At 38.1% G+C, this 25,585-nt stretch overlaps 1 protein-coding gene across 1 annotated transcript in view; it reads right to left on the bottom strand.

Annotated features, from left to right (window-relative positions):
- The window catches only part of PEX7 (peroxisomal biogenesis factor 7), a 99,286-nt gene that overhangs the window by 40,267 nt on the left and 33,434 nt on the right, over positions 1–25,585 (bottom strand). The window contains exons 6-8 of the mRNA XM_017863437.1: positions 10,476–10,582; positions 7,211–7,324; positions 4,946–5,001 (exon numbers count right to left, since the gene is read on the bottom strand). Coding sequence (XP_017718926.1) covers positions 4,946–5,001; positions 7,211–7,324; positions 10,476–10,582 — 277 coding nt within the window. The remainder of the gene's footprint in view (positions 1–4,945; positions 5,002–7,210; positions 7,325–10,475; positions 10,583–25,585) is intronic.

Here is a 25,585-nt window from a genome sequence, read left to right as displayed (position 1 = left end):
ACGGGATCTAATTAAACTAAAGAGCTTCTGTATAGCAAAACAAACTATCATCAGAGTGAACAGGCAACCTACAGAATATGAGAAAATTTTTGCAATCTATCCATCTCACAAAGGGCTAATATCCAGAATCAACAAGGAACTCAAACAAATTTACAAGAAAAAACAACCCCATCAAAAAGTGGGTGAAGGATATGAACTGACACTTCTCAAAAGAAGATATTAATGTGGTCAACAAACATGAAAAAAAGCTCATCATCACTGGTCATTAGAGAAATGCAAATCAAAACCACAATGAGATACCACCTCACAACAGTTAGAATGGCGATCATTAAAAAGTCAGGAAATAACAGATGCTAGAGAGAATGTGGAGAAATATGACGGCTTTTACACTGTTTGTGGGAGTGTAAATTAGTTCAACCATTGTGGAAGACAGTGTGGTGATTGCTCAAGGATCTAGAACCAAAAATACCATTTGATCTAGAACCAGCAATCCCATTACTGGGTATATATCCAAAGGATTATAAATCATTCTACAATAAAGATACATACAATAAAGACACTTATGTTTATTGCAGCACTGTTTGCAATAGCAAAGACTTGGAACCAACCCAAATGCCCATCAATGATAGACTGGATAAAGAAAATGTGGCACATATACACCATGGAATACTATACAGCCATAAAAAATTATCAATAGAGTTCATGTCCTTTGCAGGGGCACGGATGAAGCTGTAGACCATCATTCTCAGCAAACTAACACAGGAACAGAAAACCAAACACTGCATGTTCTCACTCATAAGTGGGAGTTAAACAATGAGATCACATGGACACAGGGAGGGGAACATCACACATCAGGGGCCTTTCAGGGGGTGGGGGACTAGAGGAGGGATAACATTAGGAGAAATACCTAATGTAGATGACTGGTTGATGGGTGCAGCAAACCACCATAGTATGTATATACCTATGTAACAAATCTGCACATTCTGCACATGTATCCCAGAACTTAAAGTACAATTTTAAAAAAATTTTAAAGAACTGAATATACGATAAAACAAAAACAAAATAAAGGTATGGGGGAAAGTATCTGGAAAGTAAACACAATATGAAAGCGAGGGCAATGATTCTGATATGAGACAAGGCATAACTGAAACAAAAAGCATTAACTGTGACAAGGATATTCTTTAATGCTAAAAATCTCAATTCGCCATATACATTATAATATCTACATACCGGAAACACAGCATCTGTTTCTATAAAGTCAAAACTACAAAAGATGCAGGGAGATGTAGAAGCCTGCTAATGATAGGAGATTTTAACACACCACTCTCAGTAACATACCATTCTCAGACTAAGTGGACCAATAATAAGAAAGGATACAGAAAGCCTAAACAACACAAACAATTTGTAAGCTGATGATTATATACTGAACTTAACAGCCTGAAAATGGAGAATATACATTATTCTCAACTGCAAATGAAACATTAACAAAAACTGATCATTTATTAGGTTCCACTTCTCCCAAATGTCAATATGTTCCATAAAACTGAATGACTAAAATAGTATTCTCTGATTTTAATGCAATAAAACTAGAAATTATTAACAAATTTTTTAAGTTAAAAGGGATTTTCATATGGAAACTAAGTAATTTCCTATTATACAACTATTGGAAGAAAAGGCAAGTAAAACAGAACTTACAAAATTTTAAATGATAATGAAAACATTATATATCAGAATCTATGGGCTATAGTTTGAATAACAACCAGAAAAAAATTTATAGCCTTAAACACTTTATTAACAAAATGAAAGAATACAAATAAATTCCCACCTCAAGAAGCTGAAAAAAAGAACAACAAAGTACCAAAAAGGAAATAATAAAAATAAAAGCAGTGATTAATTTTAAAAAGCAGTTCTTTTTTTTGAGATGGAGTTTTGCTCTTGTTGCCCAGGCTACAGTGCAATGGCACAATCTTGGCTCACTACAAACTCTGCTACCTGGATTCAAGCAATTCTCCTGCCTCAGCCTCCCCAGTAGCAGGGATTATAGGCATGCACCACCATGCCCAGCTAATTTTGTATTTTTAGTAGAGACGGGGTTTCACCATGTTGGTCAGGCTGGTCTTGAACTCCTGACCTGAGGTGGTCCACCCACCTCAGCCTCCCAAAGTGCTGGGATTACAGGCATGAGCCACTGCACCTGGCTGAAAAAAGTAGTTCTAATTAATAAATTAAAATTCTGCCTGCTGAAGAAAAATAACAAAATAAACATACCACTAGATAGCCAAAGAACTCATAAAGATACAAAATCAGAAATAACAAGAGTAAAACAACCAATAAAAGAGAAGAAATCCTACAACATTCCTTCACAGATTTTTTTTTTTTGAGGCAAAGTCTCACTCTGTCACCCAGGCTGGAGTGCAATGGCACGATTTCAGCTCACTGCAATCTCCGCCTCATGGGTTCAAGTAATTCTGCCTCGGCCTCCCAAGTAGCTGGGATTACAGGCACCTGCCATCACGCCTGGCTAATCTTTCTATTTTTAGTACAAACAGGGTTTCACCATGTTGGCCAGACGGGTCTTGAACACTTAACCTCAGGTGATCTGCCCACCTCGGCCTCCCAAAGTGCTGGGAATACAGGCACGAGCCATCGTGTCCACCCACTTTACAGACACGTCTACAAATAAATTTGAAAACCTACAAGCAAGGGACAATTTCCAAACTTGATCCCATTAGAGACACAAAGTTTAAACAGACTCATTTCCATAAAAGAAATGAAGTTATCAAGAAAGTACTCCACAAAAAGCACCATGCTTCACTAGTTTCGCAGAGCAATCCTACCAAGGATTCAAAGACCAAACACAGCCTCAATGCCGTACAAGTTGTTCCAGAGCTTTGGAAACAAAGGAAAATTTCTTAATTCTTTTTTATGAAGCAAGTAAAATGCAGACACATAAAAGGAAAAAAGAAAGAAAACTGCAACTAATATCACCTTTGATTACTGATGCAGAAGCTTTAAATAAAATATTAGCAAACACAATTCAACATCATGGTGAGAAAATGATACACAAAGAGCATGAGAGACTTACTCCAGGAATGCAAGGTTGGTTCAATCCATTAATATAGTACATCATCTCTAAGAAGAAAAATCATGATTATCTCCATAAATGCTGGGCAAAAAAAAGCCTTCAACAAAACTGAAGATCCATTTCTGATTAAAAAAAAAAAAACTCAAGAAAATAGGAATTCATGCATACTTTCTTAGTATCACAAACAAGTAAACATATATAATTTGCATCACAGTCAGAATCTTATTTTTAATAGAGAAACACTAAAGGCATTTGCACTTGTAGCAGGAATCAGACATTCTCTATAAACTAGCACTGTATTAGTGGTATTTGTGGAGGCAATTTTAAGAAAAATCAATTAGAGGCGTCAGAATTGGAAATGAAGGTGTAGAACCACGTTTACTTGCAGGTGATATGATCATACACCTGGAAAACCCTAATGAATCAATGATCTTTAGATGGCAGGGAAACAGGTACTCTCAAACATTGCTGCTGAGTATCAAAATTGGCATATTCCTTATGGATGGGAATTCAGTAACATCTAACAAAACTACATGTGTTTACCTTTTAACTCAGCAATCCCACTTCTAGGAATACCAGACATTAATTCTCTAGTAACACAAAACTATCATTCACTGTGGCACTGTTTATTTACAAAACATTGAAAACAAGCTAAATCTCCATAGATAGGAGGGTAGCCAAATAAACTACAGTACATCCACACAATGGTGTATTATGCAGAATGAGAATGATCTCTTTGATATAGAATGATTTCCAGGATATATTTCAAGTGAAAAATGCAAAATTTAAAGGAGTATGTGTCCAAAGTACCCCACTCTTTGTGTAAGAAAGGGGGAAATGAGAAAATACATATCTGTCTATGTATATGAGTGAGACTAGTTACCTATAGAGTATGGAACAGAATAAAACAGAAAGGCTGAGGAAATAGAAGGGGGGAAATGACACCTTTCTGAATATATCTTTATGTACATCTTGACTTTTGAAACCATGTCAATGTTTTGCCTAGACAAAATCAACAAGGATGGGAGGAAAACCCTAAAATTGAATACAAACAGAAACAAAGGAACCATGTTTCAAGTGAATAATATAACCACACTCTAACAGAGAAGAGGAGAATTAACCTAAGTAACTTCTGAATATACTATTTGAACTAAATACAAAAAAACTCTAAGCAAGTGCTGAGCTCTAATCAGTAAGATTCTTTTTTTTCAAAGGTATGGCTTTGCAATTCTGAAACTACTTTCTAAGCATTACAGGGTTTAACACATAAGAAAATATATTGTGAATAAAATGGAAGTCAAGAGTTACAAATTTGGAAAGAGAAAATAAATCCTGTGTGGTGTGGAACTGTAACTGGAAGTATAAATAGAGACACACACCCACACACACTCTTATCTAGATACCCAGGCACATATATACACATATATGTTCATATATCTACATTCACAAAAAATCATACATTCATGTTCATTGTTTTTTTCATCTAAGCAATCTTAGCCTTAAGACTCATATAATTAGACCTGAAGATATGAAATTTCCAAATTTCTAAATCTAAATTTCGAAGATATTGGCTATGTGATTCATAATGCAGGAAAGTGTTACCATAAGAACATCTATTAGAAAAGAGGGCTTTTAAACAGAATAGCCAGGTTAATACTTGAAGAGAAAAAATTTACTCATATATGTGACTGGATCATGAAAACAGGAAAAATATAATATTAATCCTAGTAAATATTTAAATGTACCCATCTCAGATTATTTTCATGTTAGTAAGAGTAATCATATTATCTTTTATAAAAGTTGCAAAGATGAAAATGTTATCTGGTATTTCACAAGGAAATGTATTAAAAACCACTGTACCTTACAGTAAAATCATACGAGCAAGAGGCCAGCACAGAAGCATGAAACGGCGAAAACTACAAAAAAAAAAAAAGAAAAGGAAAAAAACCCTTTTTGAAGTCAGCTGTGATTATAATACTGCTTTCTAAGATCATTCCATAAACATTATAATAAATTTGAGTCAGAGCTGTCACTTAAAATTATGCTTTTCCAAAGCATATATGCTTTAATTTGAGGCCAAAATCTTCTGGCCTTTTAAGTATCCATCTTCGGGAAAATATTTTATATTCTCCAAAGAAAATTATCCCTCAAGCTTTTAGAACTTACTTAGAATAAAATATTCCCAAAATGTTGCTATTCTGGAAAAATTAAATACAATTTCATACTGGCTATCCAAAAATGACTCTTATAGGCCAGGTGCGGTGGCTCACACCTGTAATCCCAGCACTTTGGGAGGTTGAGGAGGGCAGATAACCTCAGGTCAGGAGTTCAAGACCAGCCTGGCCAACACGGTTTAATAGAAACCCTGTCTCTACTAAAAATACAAAAATTAGTCGGGCATGGTGGCATATGCCTGTAATCTCAGTTACTCGGGAAGCTGAAGCAGGTGAATTGCTTGAACCCAGGCGGTGGAGGTTGCAGTGAGCTAAGATCATGCCACTGCACTCTAGCCTGGGCGACAGAGAGACTCTGGCTCAAAAAAAAACAAAAACAAACAAACAAACAAACAAAAATGACTCTTACAAATATAAGGGATTTAATTATATAATAGTACAAATATATAATTGTATCATTTACCAATTTTACAAATATATGATTACTATAATCACAAGTTATCAAAATAAACATTTAAATGTTAAATAAAAACATCTTTAAGATATTTTTATGTTATTTGTATATTACAGCTAATGGAAAATGATATCAAGGATAAAACGCAAGTTTAAAGACAAGTAACGTCTTCCAGATGAGTAAAAATGTACTTAATAAATTGACCTCTGCAATTACCTTTCTTCAGTGCTTGTCTTACCAGCACTTTAATAGTTAAATACACATATATAACTACATTTGACCAGCACTTAGTTTGCAAAGTATTTTCACTACATTACCTTATTTCATTCTCAGAATCACTCTGAAATATACATAGAGCATATTTTTCAACTGCTAAAACTTGTCCACATAAAACTAATTTTTATTAAGAAATAAAACAGCATTCTGTCTCCTATGTTGCATTGCAGCCAGCGAAACTTAAAATACTAACTTAACTAAAATTTAGAATTTTGGCCAGGCATGGTGACTCAGCCTGTAATCCCAGCACTTTGGAAGGCTAAGGCAGGTGGATCACTTGAGGTCAGGAGTTCGAAACCAGCCTGGCCAACACTGTGAAACCCCGTCTCTACTAAAAATACAAAAAAATTAGCGGGGCATGGTGGCGCACACCTGTAGTCCCAACTACTCAGGAGGCTGAGGTAGGAGAATTGCTTGAACCCAGGAGGCAGAGGCTGCAGTGAGCCGAGATCGTGCCACCACACTCCAGCCTGGGTGACAGGGCAAGACTCCATCTCAAAAAAAAAAGAAAAAAAAAATTTAGAATTTTTAAAATAGTAGGAATAACATAATTATCTTATTAAAATAATCAATAAGGTACTTTTTTACCCTTAACGTTAAAAAAAAAAAAAAAAGGATGAAATTGGGAGATGTCACTTAATAAGATACTTTCCACAGTCATTTAGCAGAACCTGCCTAAATGAAAGCCAGGAAACTAACCTAAGTCATCTTATAACCCAGAGAAATGTACTGGGACCATCATTAAAAATTTATCTCGTCCTCTGCTATTAACAGAGTAGAAAACTTTCTATATCCCAAACATCTGTGAACAGTCATGTATGTTATCATGTTAGGAAAAGGGAAGAATTAACCATCTCTTTACACCTGTTTCAACAAAGAGACTCTCACTGATTACAAACTTATAAAGAACATAATACTAAAAGTGAATTACTATAGTTAAAAAAAATATATTAAAGGAAATAAGATTGGGGTGAAAGAATGAGAAAAGATTTTATTTAACGTTAAGTATTGAATGTCTACATTGCCCAAATTCATTCAATAATTATTCAAATATTCTTAACTAATTTTAGCTTTCAATATTAATTAACTGGGTAACAAAAACACATATAAAAAAGAATTAGTAACTCCAATCCCTAAACCCAGAACACTTCTTAATATATGCTTCATTGATTATATTTATGTAATTTTATTCTACACATAAAAGAAAAGATGAAAACTTACTTTTACCCTCCTAATAGCATAGGTATGACCAAGAAGTTCAAACACTGGTTGCCGTACATTCCTTAAGTCCCAGCCTCTCAAACTACAGTCAACCGCGCCTGTCACCAGCAAATTCTAAAAACAATTCAGAGAAACATAAACTGTGACATCTTTGCAATAAAACAGTATGCAGGCTTTCCTACTAGAAACAACATCTACTTTCTGATAATTATTTAATATGAACCCAGGAGCCATTTTTGAAAAGTTGTATAACAAGTACAGACAGGAATCAACATAGACATTAATAGCAAAAAATTAATATGACTTGTGAGAAAAAGAACTCAGTACGCTTTATGTACACGATGGAACACTACACACAGCTGGAAAAGGCATAGTTCCAAATAGCATTGTGGATTTTCTAATCCACTTTTAGAAGTGGCAGTAAGTACACAGGTGATTAAAATTTTTATCTGACAAATGAGCCCAGCTTTCTCTTCAAATGGTTTTCCCTGGAATCCCAGCACCTTGGGAGGCAAAGGTGAGAGGATTACTTGAGGCCAGGAACTTGAGACCAGCAAGGGCAATAAAGCAACACCCTATCTACCCAAAACATTTTTAAAAAATTAGCCTGGCATGTTAACACACATCTGTAATTTTAGCTACTTGAGAGCCTGAGTGAGGCAGGAGGATTGTGTGAGCCCAAGAGTTAGAGGCTACAATGTGCTGTGATCACCCCACTGTACGTCAGCATGGATGACAGAGCAAGACTCTGCCTCTAAAAAAAAAAAAATAAAAATTTAAAAAAGGTTTTCAAGACTGGGTGCGGTGGTTCACTCCTATAATCCCAGCACTTTGGGAGGCCGAGGCCAGTGGATCACTTGATCCTAGGAGTCTGAGACCAGCCTGGGCAACAGTGAGACCTCGTCTCTAAAAAACAAACAAACAAAAGGGTTTCAACATACTCTGAGGTTTTCCAGGCATTAAAAGGCAAGAGGTCCGTTCATTTAGGTACATCAGAAAAAGCAAAGGCTATGAATTAAATTTTTCCATGTTCTCTAAATCTAAATTAATCATTGTTTCCAACCTTCTTGGACCACAATTCTTAATACAATATCTAATCATATCCAAGAATGTAATCAAATAGTGGTGAGTCTCTTATCTATTCTGGCTTTACAAATTCTGCTATCTAGAGCCCCAAGTGAACCCAGAGGTCCTAACTGAATAGGTCAAGTGCTGGGTCCACACTCAGTCCACCCCACATAACCCAGAACAGCAAAGGATTTAAGTTGGTGCAAAAGTAGTTGCAGTTTTTGCATTGAAAGTAATGGCAAAAACTGCAATTACTTTCGCACCAACCTAACATTGTCTGACTATGTTGGGTTTCAGTGTAAGCTAATTTGAAGAAAAGTTTCAGTTTTTAGAAAATAAATTTTGTAAACCACTCTCAAATGTCTATCAGCATCTTTGTTTAGAATTCCCAAACATCTAACATACAGGCCATAATTAATTTTCCAATATGAAAAATTCATTTATGACTTTGAAACTGTAGTCATCAGCATTGAAATGTTTAGATTAATATCATTGCATATGTACTTATTGATAACTTAATTTACTTATTTTTATTTAAAGAACTCTATCAGTACAATGTTCTTTTAGCTTTAATTAATTTAAAACTGGGAAAAAACAAAGCATATATTTTATGTATTTGTCACAGTCAACAGACTACTTCAGGGACATAAATACAGTCATGCATCACTTAATGATGGGGATATGCTCTGAGAAATGTGGCATTAGGCAATTTCATCTTCGCGTGAACATCACGGAGTGTACTTACACAAACCTAGGTGGTACAGCCTACTACACACCCAGGCTAGATGAAACAGCCCATTGCTCCTAGGTTACAAGCCTGTCCAGCATGTTACTGTACTGAATACTGTAGGCTACTGTAATACAATGGTAAGGATTTCTGTATCTAAACATAGAAAAGGTATAGTAAAAATATAGTATGGAAGATAAAATATGGTAGTAGGGTACTTACCATGAATGGAGCTTACAAAACTGGAAATTACTCTGGGTGAGTCAGTGAGTGAATGAGTAGTGAGTGAATGGGAAGGCCTAGAACATTACTGTACACTAAATTTATTTAATTTCCTTTCTTCAATAATAAATTAACCTTAGCTTACTATAATTTTTTGCTTCATAAATTTTCTATTTTTTTTTTTAAATTTTTTTTTGTTGTTGTTGTTTTGAGATGGGAGTCTTGCTCTGTCATCAGGCTGGAGTGCAGTGGCGTGATCTTGGCTCACTGCAACCTCTGGCTCCCAATTCAAGCGATTCCCCTACCTCAGCCTCCCGAGTAGCTGGGATTACAGGCGCCCGCCACCATGCCTGGCTTTTTTTACTTTTTGATTCTTCATAATAACAAAACTTAAAACACAAACACATTGTAGAGTTATACAAAAATATTTTCTTTCTTTATATCCTTATTTTATAAGTTTTTTTCTATTTAAATTTTGTTTTTTTTTTTTTACAAAACTGAGACACACACACATTAGTTTAGGACTACACTGAGTCAAGATTATCAATATCACTGTCTTCTACCTCCACATCTTGTCCTGCTGGAAGGTCTTTGGGGGCAATAGGAATTTTTCAGCTCCATTATGTCTTAAGGGCCCTGTCATATATGCAATCTGTCATTGGCTGAAATGTTGTTATGCAGTGCATGACTGTAGTATATTAACACATATTTAATCCATTTCTATCTCTGATTCATATGCTCATGTGGTTAACTGAAGCTTTAAAAAAGTTGCACATGGACACTTATCTTACAGAGGCATGAAAATTGGTTAGGCTTAAAAAGGAAGATGAAACAGAAAACTTAAAACTGATGGACTGTCAAATTAAAATCAAATTACAAATAGTTCAACAGCCTGACTAGCAAAGTGAAAAAGAAATAAAAGCAAAAGATGATACAAAATTGCAGGGTTAAGAGCAATAAAGAAAAACATTACATAAATTGGTAAGGCAGCTTCCCAAAACAAACAAGTAAGGCTGCACTGTTGAACTCTGAAAATTTCTGTTTCTTATTTTGCCCGTTTTATGAGCACTTATATCCAATTAATGCTAATGCAGGTCAGTCACAATCATTAATTAGAAAGGAAAGGGACAGAATTTAACTGCATGGTCCAGGAACACCACCAAAGTCCACATAAACAAAGATAAATAAAATTTAGAACATTTTAACATTAGGAAGGACAGCAGCTTAGGATAGAGCCATACACTGTACCTCACTGTATTTACACCAGTCACAACTCAAGATTTCTGCCTGATGTGCGGGAATCACGATTCTGACTCCTGCTGCCTTCACATCCCATATTCTCAGAGTCTGATCACCTGGTAAAAAGGAAGACTTGATCATTTCCCATCACACCACATGAATGTGCAGTGACATAATGTGTTCATAATAATAAGTCAAGTAAAAATACACTGCTTTCAGTGTTAGGATATTGCCACCTTTAGAATTACTTTTTAAACCATAATAATGTATAGGAACTATTCAAATGAAGGAATACAAAAGTGACGTTGCACCGTGATAATGCTTTTAGGAGGAAAATTTGAATCTCATAGAGATAAACACAATATTGACTAATCACACACCTGCTGCTTTTTTATTTGAGGCAGGAAAGGCCCTGAAAATTCTCGTGTTAGGAAATAAAGTGATCACTCTGTACCAGCGTATTGTACTAGAAACCAACAATAGAGTAACAATTTTACTGCCAAAGGCGGGCAAAGTCTACCAAGCCAAAATGGAGAATTTTTTACTTTTCATTGTCAAGTATGCTATATGTTTATGGGCCAGCTATGGGTGTACTTTTCTCCTCAAAAAAAAAAAAAAAGCTAAAAAACTTTATTTATTTATTTTGAGACGCGGTCTCGCTCTGTCACCAGGCTGGAGTGCAGTGGCACGATATCGGCTCACTGTAACCTCCGCCTCCCGGGTTCAAGTGATTCTCCTGCCTCAGCCTCCCCAGTAGCCAGGACTACAGGTGCGCACCACCACGCCCAGCTAATTTTTGTATTTTTAGTAGAAACTGGGTTTCACCATGTTGGCCAGGATGATCTCGATCTCCTGACCTCGTGATTGGCCTACCTCAGCCTCCCAAAGTGCTAGGATTACAGGCATGGGCCATAGTGCCTGGCCTATTTATTTTAATACTTTTTGAGACAGAGTCTGGCTCTATTGCCCAGGCTGGAGTGCAGTGGCACGATCTTGGCTCACTGCAACCTCCACCTCCTGGGTTCAAGCAGTTCTCACGCCTCAGCCCCCCAAGTAGCTGGGATTACAGATGTGTGCCACCATGCCCAGCTAATTTTTGTATTTTTAGTAGAGATGGAGTTTCACTCAGGTGTGGTGGCTCACGCCTGTAATCCCTACACTTCGGGAGGCCAAGGTGGGCGGATCACCTGTGGTCAGGAGTCTGAGACCAGCCTGGCCAACATGATGAAACCCTGTCTCTACTAAAAATACAAAAAATTAGCTGGGCATGGTGGCAGACGCCTGTAATCCCAGCTACTCGGGAAGCTAAGCCAGAAGAATCACTTGAACCTAGGAGGCAGAGGTTGCAGTGAACCGAGATTGTGCCACTGCACTCCAACCCAGACAAGAGTGAAATTCTGTCTCAAACAAACAAACAAAAAAACGTGAGAGAGACAGGGTTTCACCATGTTGGCCAGGCTGGTCTTGAATTTCTGACCTCAGGCAATCCTCCCGTCTCAGCCTCCCAAAGTGCTGAGATTACAGGTGTGAGCCACCACGCCTGGCCAACAAGCTAAAAACATTTAAAGATTACACTTTGCATTATTACAAAAATAGTTTGCATTACCTAACTGCACAGTCACCTGATTAAATGTTTTACATGTTGCTTGCCTCCAATTTTTCTAAACTATAGGAAACAAAAGATGACAAGATGAATAAAATCCAGAATATTACAGCTACCTCAAAAGTAAAATACAAACAACTGACGATGGGAGAAAACTCAGTCCGTGTAATGAAAAGCATGCAGCTTCTGGCATTTTACCAGGTGGGGTCATGAATGCCATTTTGTGGCTCTAGGTCCCTGCATAGGATAGGTAATATCTCTGAGACTGATTCATTTCTAAAGGAGACACAGAATGCCCAACATGCAGCACTGTCTAAGAATTTCACCAAGTTTCTGTAAAGCACCTGGCATGGTCTCTAACACATAGTAGACACTGCCAAATACGGTATATAAAAGTGCTAAATTTTTAAAGTATCTTTTACTTATCTACATATATTTTCCTATATTCGTAATTCTAAATCATATATTGTTAAGCTAAATTTAGCTATCCTAGGCAATTTTTTCCTGGCTTCTTTGGCAGTTGCTTAAGAAAGATAAGAAATGTGTTGGCAGTAATGAAATGCAGAGGTTAAGAACCAGGCATTTGGAGTTCCCGAGCTTGGTTCTAATCCAGATCACTCATTTGGTGGTCACTGATGCTTAATCAAGTTACTTCACTGATCTTCAGTTTGCTACCTACAATAAAATAAACTGCCTTGTAAGGCTGAAATGAGACAAGGTAGTAGCGTGAGTACGGTGCCAGATGTGTAGTAAGCTCTTAATATGTGTTTCTTTAAATGAGAAAAAATACCCATGATTACAAGTTATTTCTGTCCCCCCAATAATAACAACATGAATAATAGTTAATACTTATTGAGTGCTTCCAATGTGCCACATACTGTTCTAAGCATTTTATACATATTTTTTCTAAAAACATCACAACTACATAAAGTAGGAATTTGGAGATATAAAAAGTAATTGTATAGTACTATACAAATGAGGAATATAGCACTAAACAAATGCAGCATATAGAGATGAAATAACTTACCCAGGATAGTAAGCAACAGAACCAGGACCTGGACCCAGAACTCAGGAAGTCTGGGTCCCCAGCATGTGCACTTTACAGCTTTACAACTACGCTACACTGCTGCCTCCTTGTGTTGCTGGAGGACAAATGCCATACAATCAATGTTGGCTAATTCTGGAGGAATTATTTTAATTCTTTTAATTTCCAGGCTGGAGTGCAGCAGTGCAATCTCGGCTCACTGCAACCTCCACCTCCCAGACTCAAGCAATCCTCCCACCTCAGCCTCCCGAGTAGCTGGGACTACAAGCGCACACCACCATGCCCCACTAATTTTTCTATTTTTGGTAGAGACGGGGTTTTGCCATGTTGGCCAGGCTGGTCTCCAGCTCCTGAGCTCAAGCGATTCACCTGCCTCAGCCTCACAAAGTGCTGGGATTACAGGTGTGAGCCACTGCATCCAGCCCTATGTTACTTTTTCTTTAAATTGGAGAAAAATCTGTTATGTTTTCAATACCACTTCCCATCTCCCTGCCCAGAGACCACAACAGTCACGAATGTGGTCCACAGCCCTTTAGTCTGCGTTTTGGTAATACTTCTATTACATTTTTATGGATCCACAAATAGGTACTACTACTGCTTTGTATGCAGGATTTTTTTTTTCCTTTTTTGATTTAAAAATATTGTCTTGCTACATTAAAAAAAGGTTGAAAACCACTTTGATAGACGAGAGTAACAAACATTTTTGGACCTATCTAAGGATGGTACCTCCATCCATAGCACCTCATTCCTTGTTCAGACTACAGATGACAGGCCAAATGGGGGTACTTGGGATTTTCTGAACTACAAATGAAAAATAATAATAATGTCAGTCCCTCTTCTATGGCAGAATTGACAAGTTACAAAATTCAGGACCCACTGGTGACAACATATCTCATTGTGAAAAACAAATGATGAGTTTGAAAGTACCAAAAGGAAACTGTTCAGAATTGGTACAGGTTAGAGCTTCAAATAACTTCAAGGGCCCTCATTACCATCACTGTCTGTGGTCTAGCCACCAGTCAGTAGAATTTGCTTCCAGAATGCCAAACAGCTTTGATGCAATGATCTCTCATGATTTTCTCCAGCCTTCAGTGTGTAACGCAGGGTGACGTGGATGTCTAGTATTTGGCCTGCCCAGAAATACCCTTTTTCTAGGAATATCATATGTCCTTTTCTCACCAAGTGATTCTATAAAGACTTACACCTCAACACAACTGACTGACCAAAGGTAGGTCCAGGCAAGACCAACTACAGTACCTCAGTCCCTGCTCTGACTACAGCTGAAAGGTAAAAGGTAGATACTTGGGATTTTTCTGAACTATAACTGAAAAAATAATGTCTGTCCTTCTCTTATGGTAGCATTTACAACTTAAAAAATTCAGGAGGCCGGGCATGATGACTTATACCTGTAATCTCAGCACTTTGCGGGATCACTTGAGCCCAGGAGTTCGAGATCAGCCCGAGCAACACAGTGAGATTCCATCTCTACAAAAAATTTAAAATTTAAATTAAAAATTTAAAAATTTAAAGATTAGCCAGGCATGGTGGCACACACCTGTAGTCCCAGCTACTCTGGAGGTTGAGGTAGGAGAACTGCTTGGGTCCAGGAGGTCGAGGCTGCAGTGAGCCATGGTCGCACCACTGCACTCCACCCTGGATGATAGAACAAGACCCTGTCTCAAAAACATAAAAATATGGCCAGGCACAGGAGCTCACGCCTGTCATCCCAGCACTTAGGGAGGCTAGGGCAGGATCACTTGAGACCAGGCGTTTGAGACCAGCCTGGCTAACATGGCAAAACCTTGTCTCTACTAAAAATACAAAAATAAACAAATAAATAAATAAATAAATTAGCCAGGCATGGTGGCACACGCCTGTAATCCCAGCTACTCAGGACGCCGGGGCACAATAATTACTTGAACCCCAGAGGTGGAGGTTGCAGTGAGCTGAGATCATGCCACTGAACTCCAGCCTGGGCAATGGAGTGAGATTCTGTCTCAAAAAATAAAAAGTATATATATATATAAGTAATATATAATATATATAATTTTTATATTTATTTTATTTTAAAATATAATATTAATAATACAGAAAAACAATATATATATGACTCGAGCGTTTGAGCCGAAAATATCTCTCATGACCTTCTTCAGCCTTCAGTGTATAATGTGCGTATATATATAGTGAATTACATAATATATAATATAATATATTATATATAATATATTATAAATTCAGGAGCCACTCACTGGTGGCCATGTGTCTCACTGTGTAGAGAAAGCCAGTCCACAGAGTCAAGTCAATAAGTAGAGAAAAGTCCAGATGAGAGACAGAATGTGTCCTGGGCCTTTCAAGCAGCCCTTCCTTTTCTGGAGTACGCTTTTTAACAAATTTCACAAAGATCTAACATAGTTTCAGTTCTATCACTTGTAGGCAAAGGAAATCACTCATTACAATAAGGGAGCAAAGGGTATTCTCCTGAAGCTTCAGTCTCCTGAAGCTAGCTCCAAAGAAAACCATTGGATTAAGTACGAGGCTTCCATTAAAACATATGAAATGCCTAAACAATAAATACTAACTTTCAGGAATTTATATCTAACACTAGGTTAAAACTATAAATTCTACTATAGCTACAGCATTGTCTCAAGATCAATGAGCTTGGGTTCACCTTAATAAGAGCATGTGAATTGACTTAAAGTACCAAAACAGGCCAGGCATGGTGGCTCACACCTGTAATCCTAGCACTTTGGAAGGTCAAGGCAGGCAGGTTGCTTGAGTTTAAGAGTTCCAGAGCAGCCTGGGCAACCGTGAAATCCTGTCTCTACAGAAAATACAAAAATTAGTCAGGCTTGGTAGCATGCACCTGTAGTCCCAGCTACTCAGAAGGCTGAGGTGGGAGGACTGCTTGAGCCTAGGAGGCAGAGGCTGCAACGAGCCGAGATTGTGCCGCTGACTCCAGCCTGGGTGATAGAGCCAGACTCTGTCTCAAAAAATAAAATTAAAAAAATTTAAAAGTGACAAAACATTACAAGGAATGCGGACTAGGAGATTAAGAACTGTTACTGTACGAATAACATGGATGAGTCTTACAAGACATCACGTTGCATGAAAGAAACCAGTAACAAAGGTATGAAAATGGGCAACATTAATCCATGTTATGGAAGGCCACACAGTGGTCACCTGGGGTGGGGGGTGGTGAGAAGTGACTACAAGGATGGGAGGAGGCTCTCTGGGAACGTTCTGTTTCTTTACCTGGGTGCCAGTTACAACGATGTGTTCATTGTGAGAATTCACCAAATTGTATACTAAGATTATACACTGTCCAATATGTGTATTCTACTTCAATAAAAGATTAAAAAACATAATAACAAAGGTTGGGAGGTTTTGTTCCACACCACCACTCTCACGTAATATCAAAAAAACAAAAACAAAAACAAAAAAAAAAGCCATGGCTTGAGCTGTCCCCTCTTGCAGTTAATTTAATGGGCACAAAAATGTGAAGACTGCTGGGCAGGAGCTGAGAATTCCACTTCCTTGACGGCAACTCCTGATGTAACCATTTGGCACTTTGTCCTCGCCATTTTGTTTTCCAGGTAGGAAAGAGACCTAATGACCAAATGGTACAATGACTCATTCAGCTCTTTCAGCTGCCAGGACATCTGTATTTATGTTGTTTTTTAAATTGAATTTTCTAGACAATTGGCCTTTCATTGACAGGCAGACATTTATCAGGGCCCTGTGATGGTGCCATAGACTCACCTGAATTGCCAGCTTCTCATCAATTGCAGACCTGCCACTGACAGAACCAGTGAATTTTTTTTTTTTTTTTCTGAGACAGAGTCTCACTCTGTTGCCCAGGCTGGAGTGCAGTGGCTCACTGTAACCGCCTCCTCCAGGGTTCAAGCGATTCTCCTGCCTCAGCTTCCCAGTAGCTGGGATTACAGGCACCTGCCACCAGCCCGGCTAATTTTTTGAGCTTTTAGTAGAGATGGGGTCTCACCATGTCAAGCTGATCTCAAACTCCTGACCTCAAGTGATCCGCCCACTGTGGCCTCCCAAAGTGCTGGGATTACAGACATGAGCCACTGTGCCTGGCCAGAACCAGTGAATTTAAATATACAATACGGACGAGGAAGTGTTGGCTGTTACTATGTCTAATTTCAAATTGCAGAAGGTAAGAGGAAGTTGCATAAGGAGAATGAGTGTAAACATAGAGTCTAAAACTGGGAGGTGAACTGAGTAGCAATAAGGTACTTTGGGGCCAATATAATATAACTTAACGAAAATGCCCTGTGCCTCTCGGCTGTAATATGACTTTTTCTTACAGTAGAATGAGGGTTGCTTTAACTACTGATCCCACACATTCAGGCATGGTTATGACTTACGCAACTAGATGGAGTCTGTGACAGCAATAATTTAGTTTTCATGATTCCAAAGATAACTTACTTCATATTAATCCTCTTCATAAAAAGAGCTCAAATATTCTTCCCTTCTATCTCATATAATTTAGAAATATGAATTCTGCACTAACACAACTATCATGAAATAGGCAAAATGCAATGTCTTTAGGGAACTCTGCTATGGAAGGTAAATCTAGATCTATTAGTAGTTCTCTAAAAACTTCCCCCATTTTGGCCTATCTTAGCTTAGCTAATGATAACAAATTTGATTCCAGATTTGCAAAACTATACAACCTTGAAGGTGATTAAATTCTTGGAGTAAACTAAATGCTACGTTCTCATATATAATCTTAAAATATAAGTTGTTGTAATCAGTTGAAAGATACACTTAACTATATGTGTGCAACAGGATTAGACATAAAAATACATCTTGACTACCTATCACATAAGCTTCCACCATGAAAAACAAGTATTTTACAACTATGGGTTCCATACTACAAACTGCAATTGGGATTACTTTATGCAAAGATTATGTTATGTTTTATAACAAGCCCTTGTCTGTAAGCAAGAAGACAAGGCAAGAGAGTTAATAAAGATAAACTCACTAGCAAAACTGAGGAAAAAACCAAGCAGTTCTCAAACTAAAGAAACCACTTCTCTGATTTCAGCACTGAAACCATTATGTAGGCTTTTTAAAAAAGAGTTGAGTATATTCTACAATGGGAAAACAGACATGCAATTCCCATTACCTCAAATAGAACTAAGCTGTCAATTTGGCATCTCAGAGCTATTCCATAGACTAGTACAGTGCTTCCCAAATTGGACTGCTTACTAGATTCAGCTGGGATTTAAAAATACACCTCCCAGAGGTATTCTGTCTTTGTATTCAGCAAGACTTAAGATGAAGTCCAGAATTCTGCTGCTGTTTTTTAATGCTCTCCCAATGGTTCTGATGATTAGCCAGATTCTAGAATCACTGGACTAGTACGTTACTATACAACCATGCATTCCAGAGTCTACCTAGAACAAGTTACTCCAGAGCTTTACGAGTTTTAGCTCTCAGACAAGCACTAACTGTCGATTGTTACAGCACACATACACTGCAAGGGCCATTCTGATGGTCCTCAAAAATGCTCTGTTCTCTCCACATTCCAGCTTTTGCCTCCCACTTCCCATTTCCTCTTACTTGTTAATAAAATAGTAGCTTAGACTGTTTCTTGAGGGAAGTAATCTGACCAGTCAACTCTGACAAGCTCAGGAATCCATTTATACATTTCCACAGGATTCCGGGCAGACGTGTTAATAATAACTGTAATCCCAGCACTTTGGGAGGCTGAGGCGGGAGGACTGCTTGAGTCCAGGAGTTCTAGACCAGCCTGGGCAACACGGTGAAACCCTGTCTCTACCAAAAATACAAAAATAAGCTAGGTGGTGGCGCACGCCTGTGGTCTCAGCTAGTAGGCTGAGGTGGGAGGATTGTTTGAGCCCGGGAGGCAGTTTCAGTGAGCTGAGATGGCACCACTGCACTCCAGACCACTGCACTCCAGCCTCGGCAACAGAGCCAAACCCTATCTCAAAAAAAAAAAAAAAAAAGGTAATGCTCACAGAGCTTTTACTCTGCCAGTCATTGTTCTAACTAAGCCCTTTATACACATTAGCCACTTAATCCTCCTCAAAACTATGATATGGATACCATTATCACCCTGATTTTAGAAATAAGGAATGAGGAGACAGAGGTTAAATGGCATGACCAAAGAAATTCTCCTAATAGCAGGAAAGTAGAACTTGATCTGAAGCAGTCCAGCTCCAGAATTCTTATTCCTGACCACTGTGCTATATTACCTCTCCTTAAAGAACTTTACAGTCTTCATCATTAGCTGCTTCTAGATTTTGTCTTAGCATTCCTCTTTTCCTACTGGACGATATGCTCTAGGAGGGCAGGAACTCCATCTGTTGTCTTCCTCACTGAATCTCCAGTAAATGATGGACATTCGATAAATATCTGACTGACTCATGGGCAACGTCCTTCTCAAAAATCAAAATGAACTCAGATATGTTTTAAAAATTTGAATAAGATGGTTACTACCATATCTTATATAATAACAATCAAAAATATTTTCATGTTTGGCTATGTAAGGCATTTGGCTATGTAAAAGAATACACAAGTGTCATAGGAAATCTAAGAAAACAAGCGAAGCAAAGAAGACCTAAGCACTGCATTTGCTTACAAACGCATGGTACATAGCTCAGTAAGTAAATGTTCTTGTCTCTGAAATGGCTAAGGCACAATGAGAGTTTCAGAACTTGCCTTGACTTTTTACTATACCTCAGCTCCTTCCAATATTTTTGTACAGTGGAAGAAGAACTTTGAATCTTTTAAAAAGTACTAAGTAGACTAATATTTGTAAATCATCACAAAGGATTATTTCAGGAAAATGGCAAATGTTTGATAAATCAATCTTCCAATGAGTTCCCCAAGTCATAAAAATTGGCAGAAAACAGCTTTACTGTATCCATTTCACAAGGAAAGTTTTTAAAGAACATATTTTAGAGCTTACAGGTCCAGTACTTGATTTTCATCAAATCCCCTCTGATTTATCTGAAGCCTTAGATGCGCAGCCAATTTAGTGAATACTGGCCCCTTAGACTCCATCCACCTACTTTCACCTAATCTGGATTCACTCTTTTCATCCTCAGTCCATGTTGCTTGGGTAACACCCTCTCTCATTTTCCATTCCCAACTGCAGGGACTAACCAGGCCTAAGCCAATCGACACATTATATTCCCCTCACCCACACACAGTGATTAGTTCAGGTACATCCACAAGGACCCATCAGAGCCCATGACAGAAAATGAAACTGCCTGGATGTCTGAGAAGGAATCTTTCACTTTTTCCTACTGGACAGAAAACAGAAAGGATGTACTAGGGGTTGGAGCTACCACCATCTTGCCATCATGTGGTGCCTGATACCCTGATTCTGAAACCAACACAACAGAAGACAGAGCCTTACATCCAACCATGACTATAAAGCCAGATTTAATTTTGAACATTTCACTTATGTGAGCAAATAAGTTATCTTCTTTCTTAAAGTACTTTGGGTGAGAATTTTTTTTTTCTACTTTCAACCAAAGAAGTCCTAGCTGATGTGACCAAGATTTATATTAACTTCTAACATAACACATGAAGATAATGTAATTAAACAGGTGTCTTCTCTTCTACAGAAGCAAACAGTCATTCTGCTGATAAAAGATCGCTTTTCTACTACCCACTTACACTATTCAGATAGTTTGAAAAGTTAAGTGTTGTGATTATACTAACGCTCTACAAACAATTAATCTTCTGTTATTCAGTTTTATACACCGCAGATTCTACAGCACTATCCAGAGTCAATGCTATGTATTCCATGCTACACAAAGACCAATGTAAAAGGAAGAGGTGGGTGTGACTCAGCTCAAATGACTAATGGCTAATACACACAATTCTGACTGACGTCTAAAAAATGCAGCTGCATTAGTTTGCGATTTTGTCACGATCAGGTTTACATTTGGTCATACACATAAAGAGAACAATGATTAAAAACAAATCAATACCCTCTTTTTACTCTGCCAACTGGATGTATGTCATTACTGGTCATTCCAGTGGGGCAAAGGAAATATCCTTTTTAAAACTCAGGCAAACTTGATGTTTGTCATAGTCACGTATCCTGTCAGAGAAAACAAACTAAAAACAAACAAACAAACAAAAAAAAAACAACAAAAAAATGCCCAAATCAAGGCAATTTTAGAACCTTAAATAGGCCGGGCACAGTGGCTCATGCCTGTCATCCTAGCACCTTCGGAGGCCGAGGCGAGCGGATCACCTGAGCTCAGGAGTTCGAGACCAGGCCTGGCCAACAAGGCAAACCCCCATCTCTACTAAAAATACAAAAATTAGCCAGGAATCGTGGCGCGCGTCTGTAATCCCAGCTACTCGGGAAGCTGAGGCAGGAGAATCGCTTGAAGGAGGGAGGCAGAAGTTGCAGGGAGCTGATATTGCACCACTGCACTCCAGCCTGGGCGACAGAGACTCCATCTCAAACAAAAAAAAAAAAAAAAAGAAAAGAAAAGAAAAGAACATTCAATAATAAAAAATATCAACAAGATTACATAAAATAGAAAGGTAAGGAATTTTTTAAGACCTACCAATTGTTCAAGGAATTGTATTTATGAATACTTTTCTAACTATACAAAATTATACTCTCATTATTAATTTTAGTTTACTGTGTATGTTGCCAATTAGAGCTCCCTGGCAGAGAGGTCTTCACTGTTTCACTAGAAGAGAAGCATGTTTCAGTTTTTTTTTCTTTGAGACAGTCTTGCTCTGTTGCCCAGGCTGGAGTGTGGTGGCTCTATCTAGGCTCAATGTAGTCTCCACTTCCCATGTTCAAGTGATTCTCCTGCCTCAGCCTCCCAAGTAGCTGAGATTACAGGTGTATGCCACCATGCCTGGCTAATTTTTGTATTTTTGTAGAGACAGGTTTCACCATGTTCGTTGGCCAGGCTGGTCTTGAACTCCTGTTGTCAAGTGATCCATCCGCCTCAGCCTTCCAAAGTGCTGGGATTACAGACGTGAGCCACTGTGCCTGGCCTCAGTTCATTTTTGAGGTGGATCTATTCTACACCACTAATTCAATCTAGAGTTTGAAATGACTCCTTTGAAACTGTAGGATATAATGCCAAAAGGCATCCCTCACCTAAGAAAATAATGCTAATGTCAATCTAATTCACATCCTTATAAGAACTTTAATTCGACTTAAACTAATACTCTCTGCGGTAGAACCTTTCACCAGTGGTAAAATTACAAACCAGTAAACTGAAGTGTGGTCAACTTACAGATCCAATTCACTATAAGCACAAAACTCATTACCATTTATTCCAAATCAAAACCTTAGGCCAGGCACAGTAGCTCACACCTGTAATTCTAACACTTTGGGAGGCCGAGGTGGGTGGATCACCTGAGGTCAGGAGTTCGAGACCAGCCTGGCCAACATGGTGAAACCCCGTCTCTATTAAAAATACAAAAATTAAATGGGTGTGATGGCGCACACCTGTAGTACCAGTTACTCAGAAGGCTGAGGCAGGAGAATTGCTTGAACCCGGGATGCGGAGGTTGCAGTGAGCCGAGGTTGCACCCCTGTACGTCAGCCTGGGCGACAGAGCTAGACTCTGTCTCAATAATAATAATAAAAACATAAAAGATAATTAACTCAAGTTATATATGTAAGTGAAAGCGTTTACTGATTCAAATTAAATGTATTAATATTGCTACCACTGACTTAATACACACTCAGCCTTATGGTTAACTATGTTACAGAAAGATAAAAGACCACAGAAGGAATTCAGGCTTGGAAAAGACAACATGAGAAGAAAAAACATATTACTGGTCCCATTCCAAATGACTTCATATGAAGTCTTAGAAAAAATTTTAAATTAAATCTTAGAAAAGATTTAATTCAGATTATGGACAAAAAAAGCTATGACTTAGCTTAAAAATTCAAAAAATAATAGTTTATAACCTTATAAGTTGACAGTGTGTACTGTTCATCATTCTAGAAAACTGTTAATTTTATCAGAGAACAAAATATTTGTTCTTTTATTAACTATGCCTCTACACATAGGCATTACTAGTATTCATTATTAGGATCTCAAAAAATTACATAATCTTTCACCTTAATCATGCTCCCTATAAAAAGAAAATTGCATAATCTAAATGGATACACTTGTCTGTATATAATTTACCTGAAGGTTTCCCATTTCTGAGTGTTTTCAACTAATAGTACTTTCCACAATTTTAAGATGTTTTGCGTCTTTTTCACTTTTAAAAAATTAAAATAATGAAATAATGGGAAAAAAGTGTGTAATATTGTATCTCCTAAGAAAGCCAATCAATATAATTCAACAACTCAGGGCACTGATAAAGTTTATTAGCAAGAAAGTAACAATTGGCCGGGCGAGGTGGCTCAAGCCTGTAATCCCAGCACTTTGGGAGGCCGAGACGCGCGGATCACGAGGTCAGGAGATCGAGACCATCCTGGCTAACATGGTGAAACCCCGTTTCTACTAAAATACAAAAAAAAAACTAGCCGGGCGAGGTGGCGGCGCCTGTAGTCCCAGCTACTCGGGAGGCTGAGGCAGGAGAATGGCGTGAACCCAGGAGGCGGAGCTTGTGGTGAGCTGAGATCTGGCCACTGCACTCCAGCCTGGGTGACAGAGCGAGACTCCGCCTCAAAAAAAAAAAAAAAAAAAAAAGAAAGTAACAATTATCCTACCTATTGCCTGTCTTTGGATGCTGCATAACTGAAAGAGGAGACACTATTAGGAGCACTACCTCCTCTTCCACCTAATGTCTTCTGTTCTCTACTAAACAGCCAACTGCACAAAAGAGTTTCCACTTCTTTCTCTCTCCTTAAGGATTTATACCAGAGGTCAGCAAACATTTTCTGTAAAGGGCCACAGGCGGTAAATATTTTTGGCTTTGAGGACCTTTCAGTTTCTCTCACAACTACTCAACTCCATCACTACAGTGTGAAAGCAACCACAGACAATATGTTAATAAATGGGCATAGTTGTATCCCAATGAAACTATTTATAAAAACCATCAGTTTTGATCTGAGGGCAGCAGTTTGCCAACTTGTGCTCTATTCCAAGGTTTCTTTGACTTAGTCTTTCCTAGGTGCTCTGATTTACTGCAATGGCTTCAGCTACCAATTTTAAGCCAATGATACAATTTTTATTCACAAAGCCAGAGTTCTCAGCTCCAAGCTCAACCTGCTCATTGACAAGCAGACGCATGTCTCACAGGTTCTGAAACAGTGTTCTAAAACAAAACTCAAGACCTCCTCTTTCAAACATGTATCATATCTCAGTTATAACATTACCATCCATGAATTTGTCCTTGCCAGAAATCTGGGAATTATTCTTTAGGAGTTGGAATCATCGAAAAGTAATCTGAATCACAACTAATTCTTGTCAAGAGGCTGATAAAGAAGTAAAGTCCTAAACATGGAAAGGAACAACCGGTACCAGCCACTGCAAAAACATGTCAAATTGTAAAGACCATCGATGCTAGGAAGAAATTGCATCAATTAACAAGCAAAATAACCAGCTAACATCATAATGACAGGATCAAATTCACACATAACAATATTAAACTAAAATGTAAATAGGCTAAATGCTCCAATTAAAAGACACAGACTGGCAAATTGGATAAAGAGACAAGACTCTTCAGTGTGCTATATTCAGGAGACCCATCTCACGTGCAGAGACACACATAGGCTCAAAATAAAGGGATAGAAGATCTACCAAGCAAACGGAAAACAAAAAAAAGAAGGGGTTGCAACCCTAGTCTCCGATAAAACAGACTTTATACCAACAAAGATCAGAAGAGACAAAGAAGGCAATTATATAATGGTAAAAGGACCAAGAAGAGCTAACTATCCTAAATATATATGCACCCAATATATGAGAACCCAGATTCATGAAACAAGTCTTTAGAGACTTACAAAGAGACTTAGAATCCCAAACAATAACAATGGGAGACTTTAACACCCCACTGTCAACATTAGACAGATCCACGAGACAGAAAGTTGACAAGGATATCCAGGAATTGAACTCAACTCTGCACCAAGCGGACCTAATAGACATCTACAGAACTCTCCACCCCAAATCAACAGAATATATATCCTTCTCAGCACCACATCACACTTATTCCAAAATTGACCACATAGTTGGAAGTAAAGCACTCCTCAGCAAATGTAAAAGAACAGAAATTATAACAAACTGTGTCCCGGACCACAGTGCAATCAAACTAGACTCAGGATTAAGAAACTCACTCAAAACCACTCAACCTCATGGAAACTGAACAACCTGCTCCTGAATGACTACAGGGTACATAACGAAATGAAGGCAGAAATACAGATGTTCTTTGAAACCAATGAGAACAAAGATACAACATACCAGAATCTCTGGGACACATTTAAAGCAGGGTGTAGAGGGAAATTCATAGCACTAAATGCCCACAAGAGAAAGCAGG

Source organism: Rhinopithecus bieti, unplaced genomic scaffold (assembly GCF_001698545.2).
Source record: "Rhinopithecus bieti isolate Rb0 unplaced genomic scaffold, ASM169854v2 scaffold_65275, whole genome shotgun sequence".
Classification (NCBI taxonomy): Eukaryota; Metazoa; Chordata; class Mammalia; order Primates; family Cercopithecidae; genus Rhinopithecus; species Rhinopithecus bieti.
This window is presented reverse-complemented; position numbering and strand designations above follow the sequence as displayed.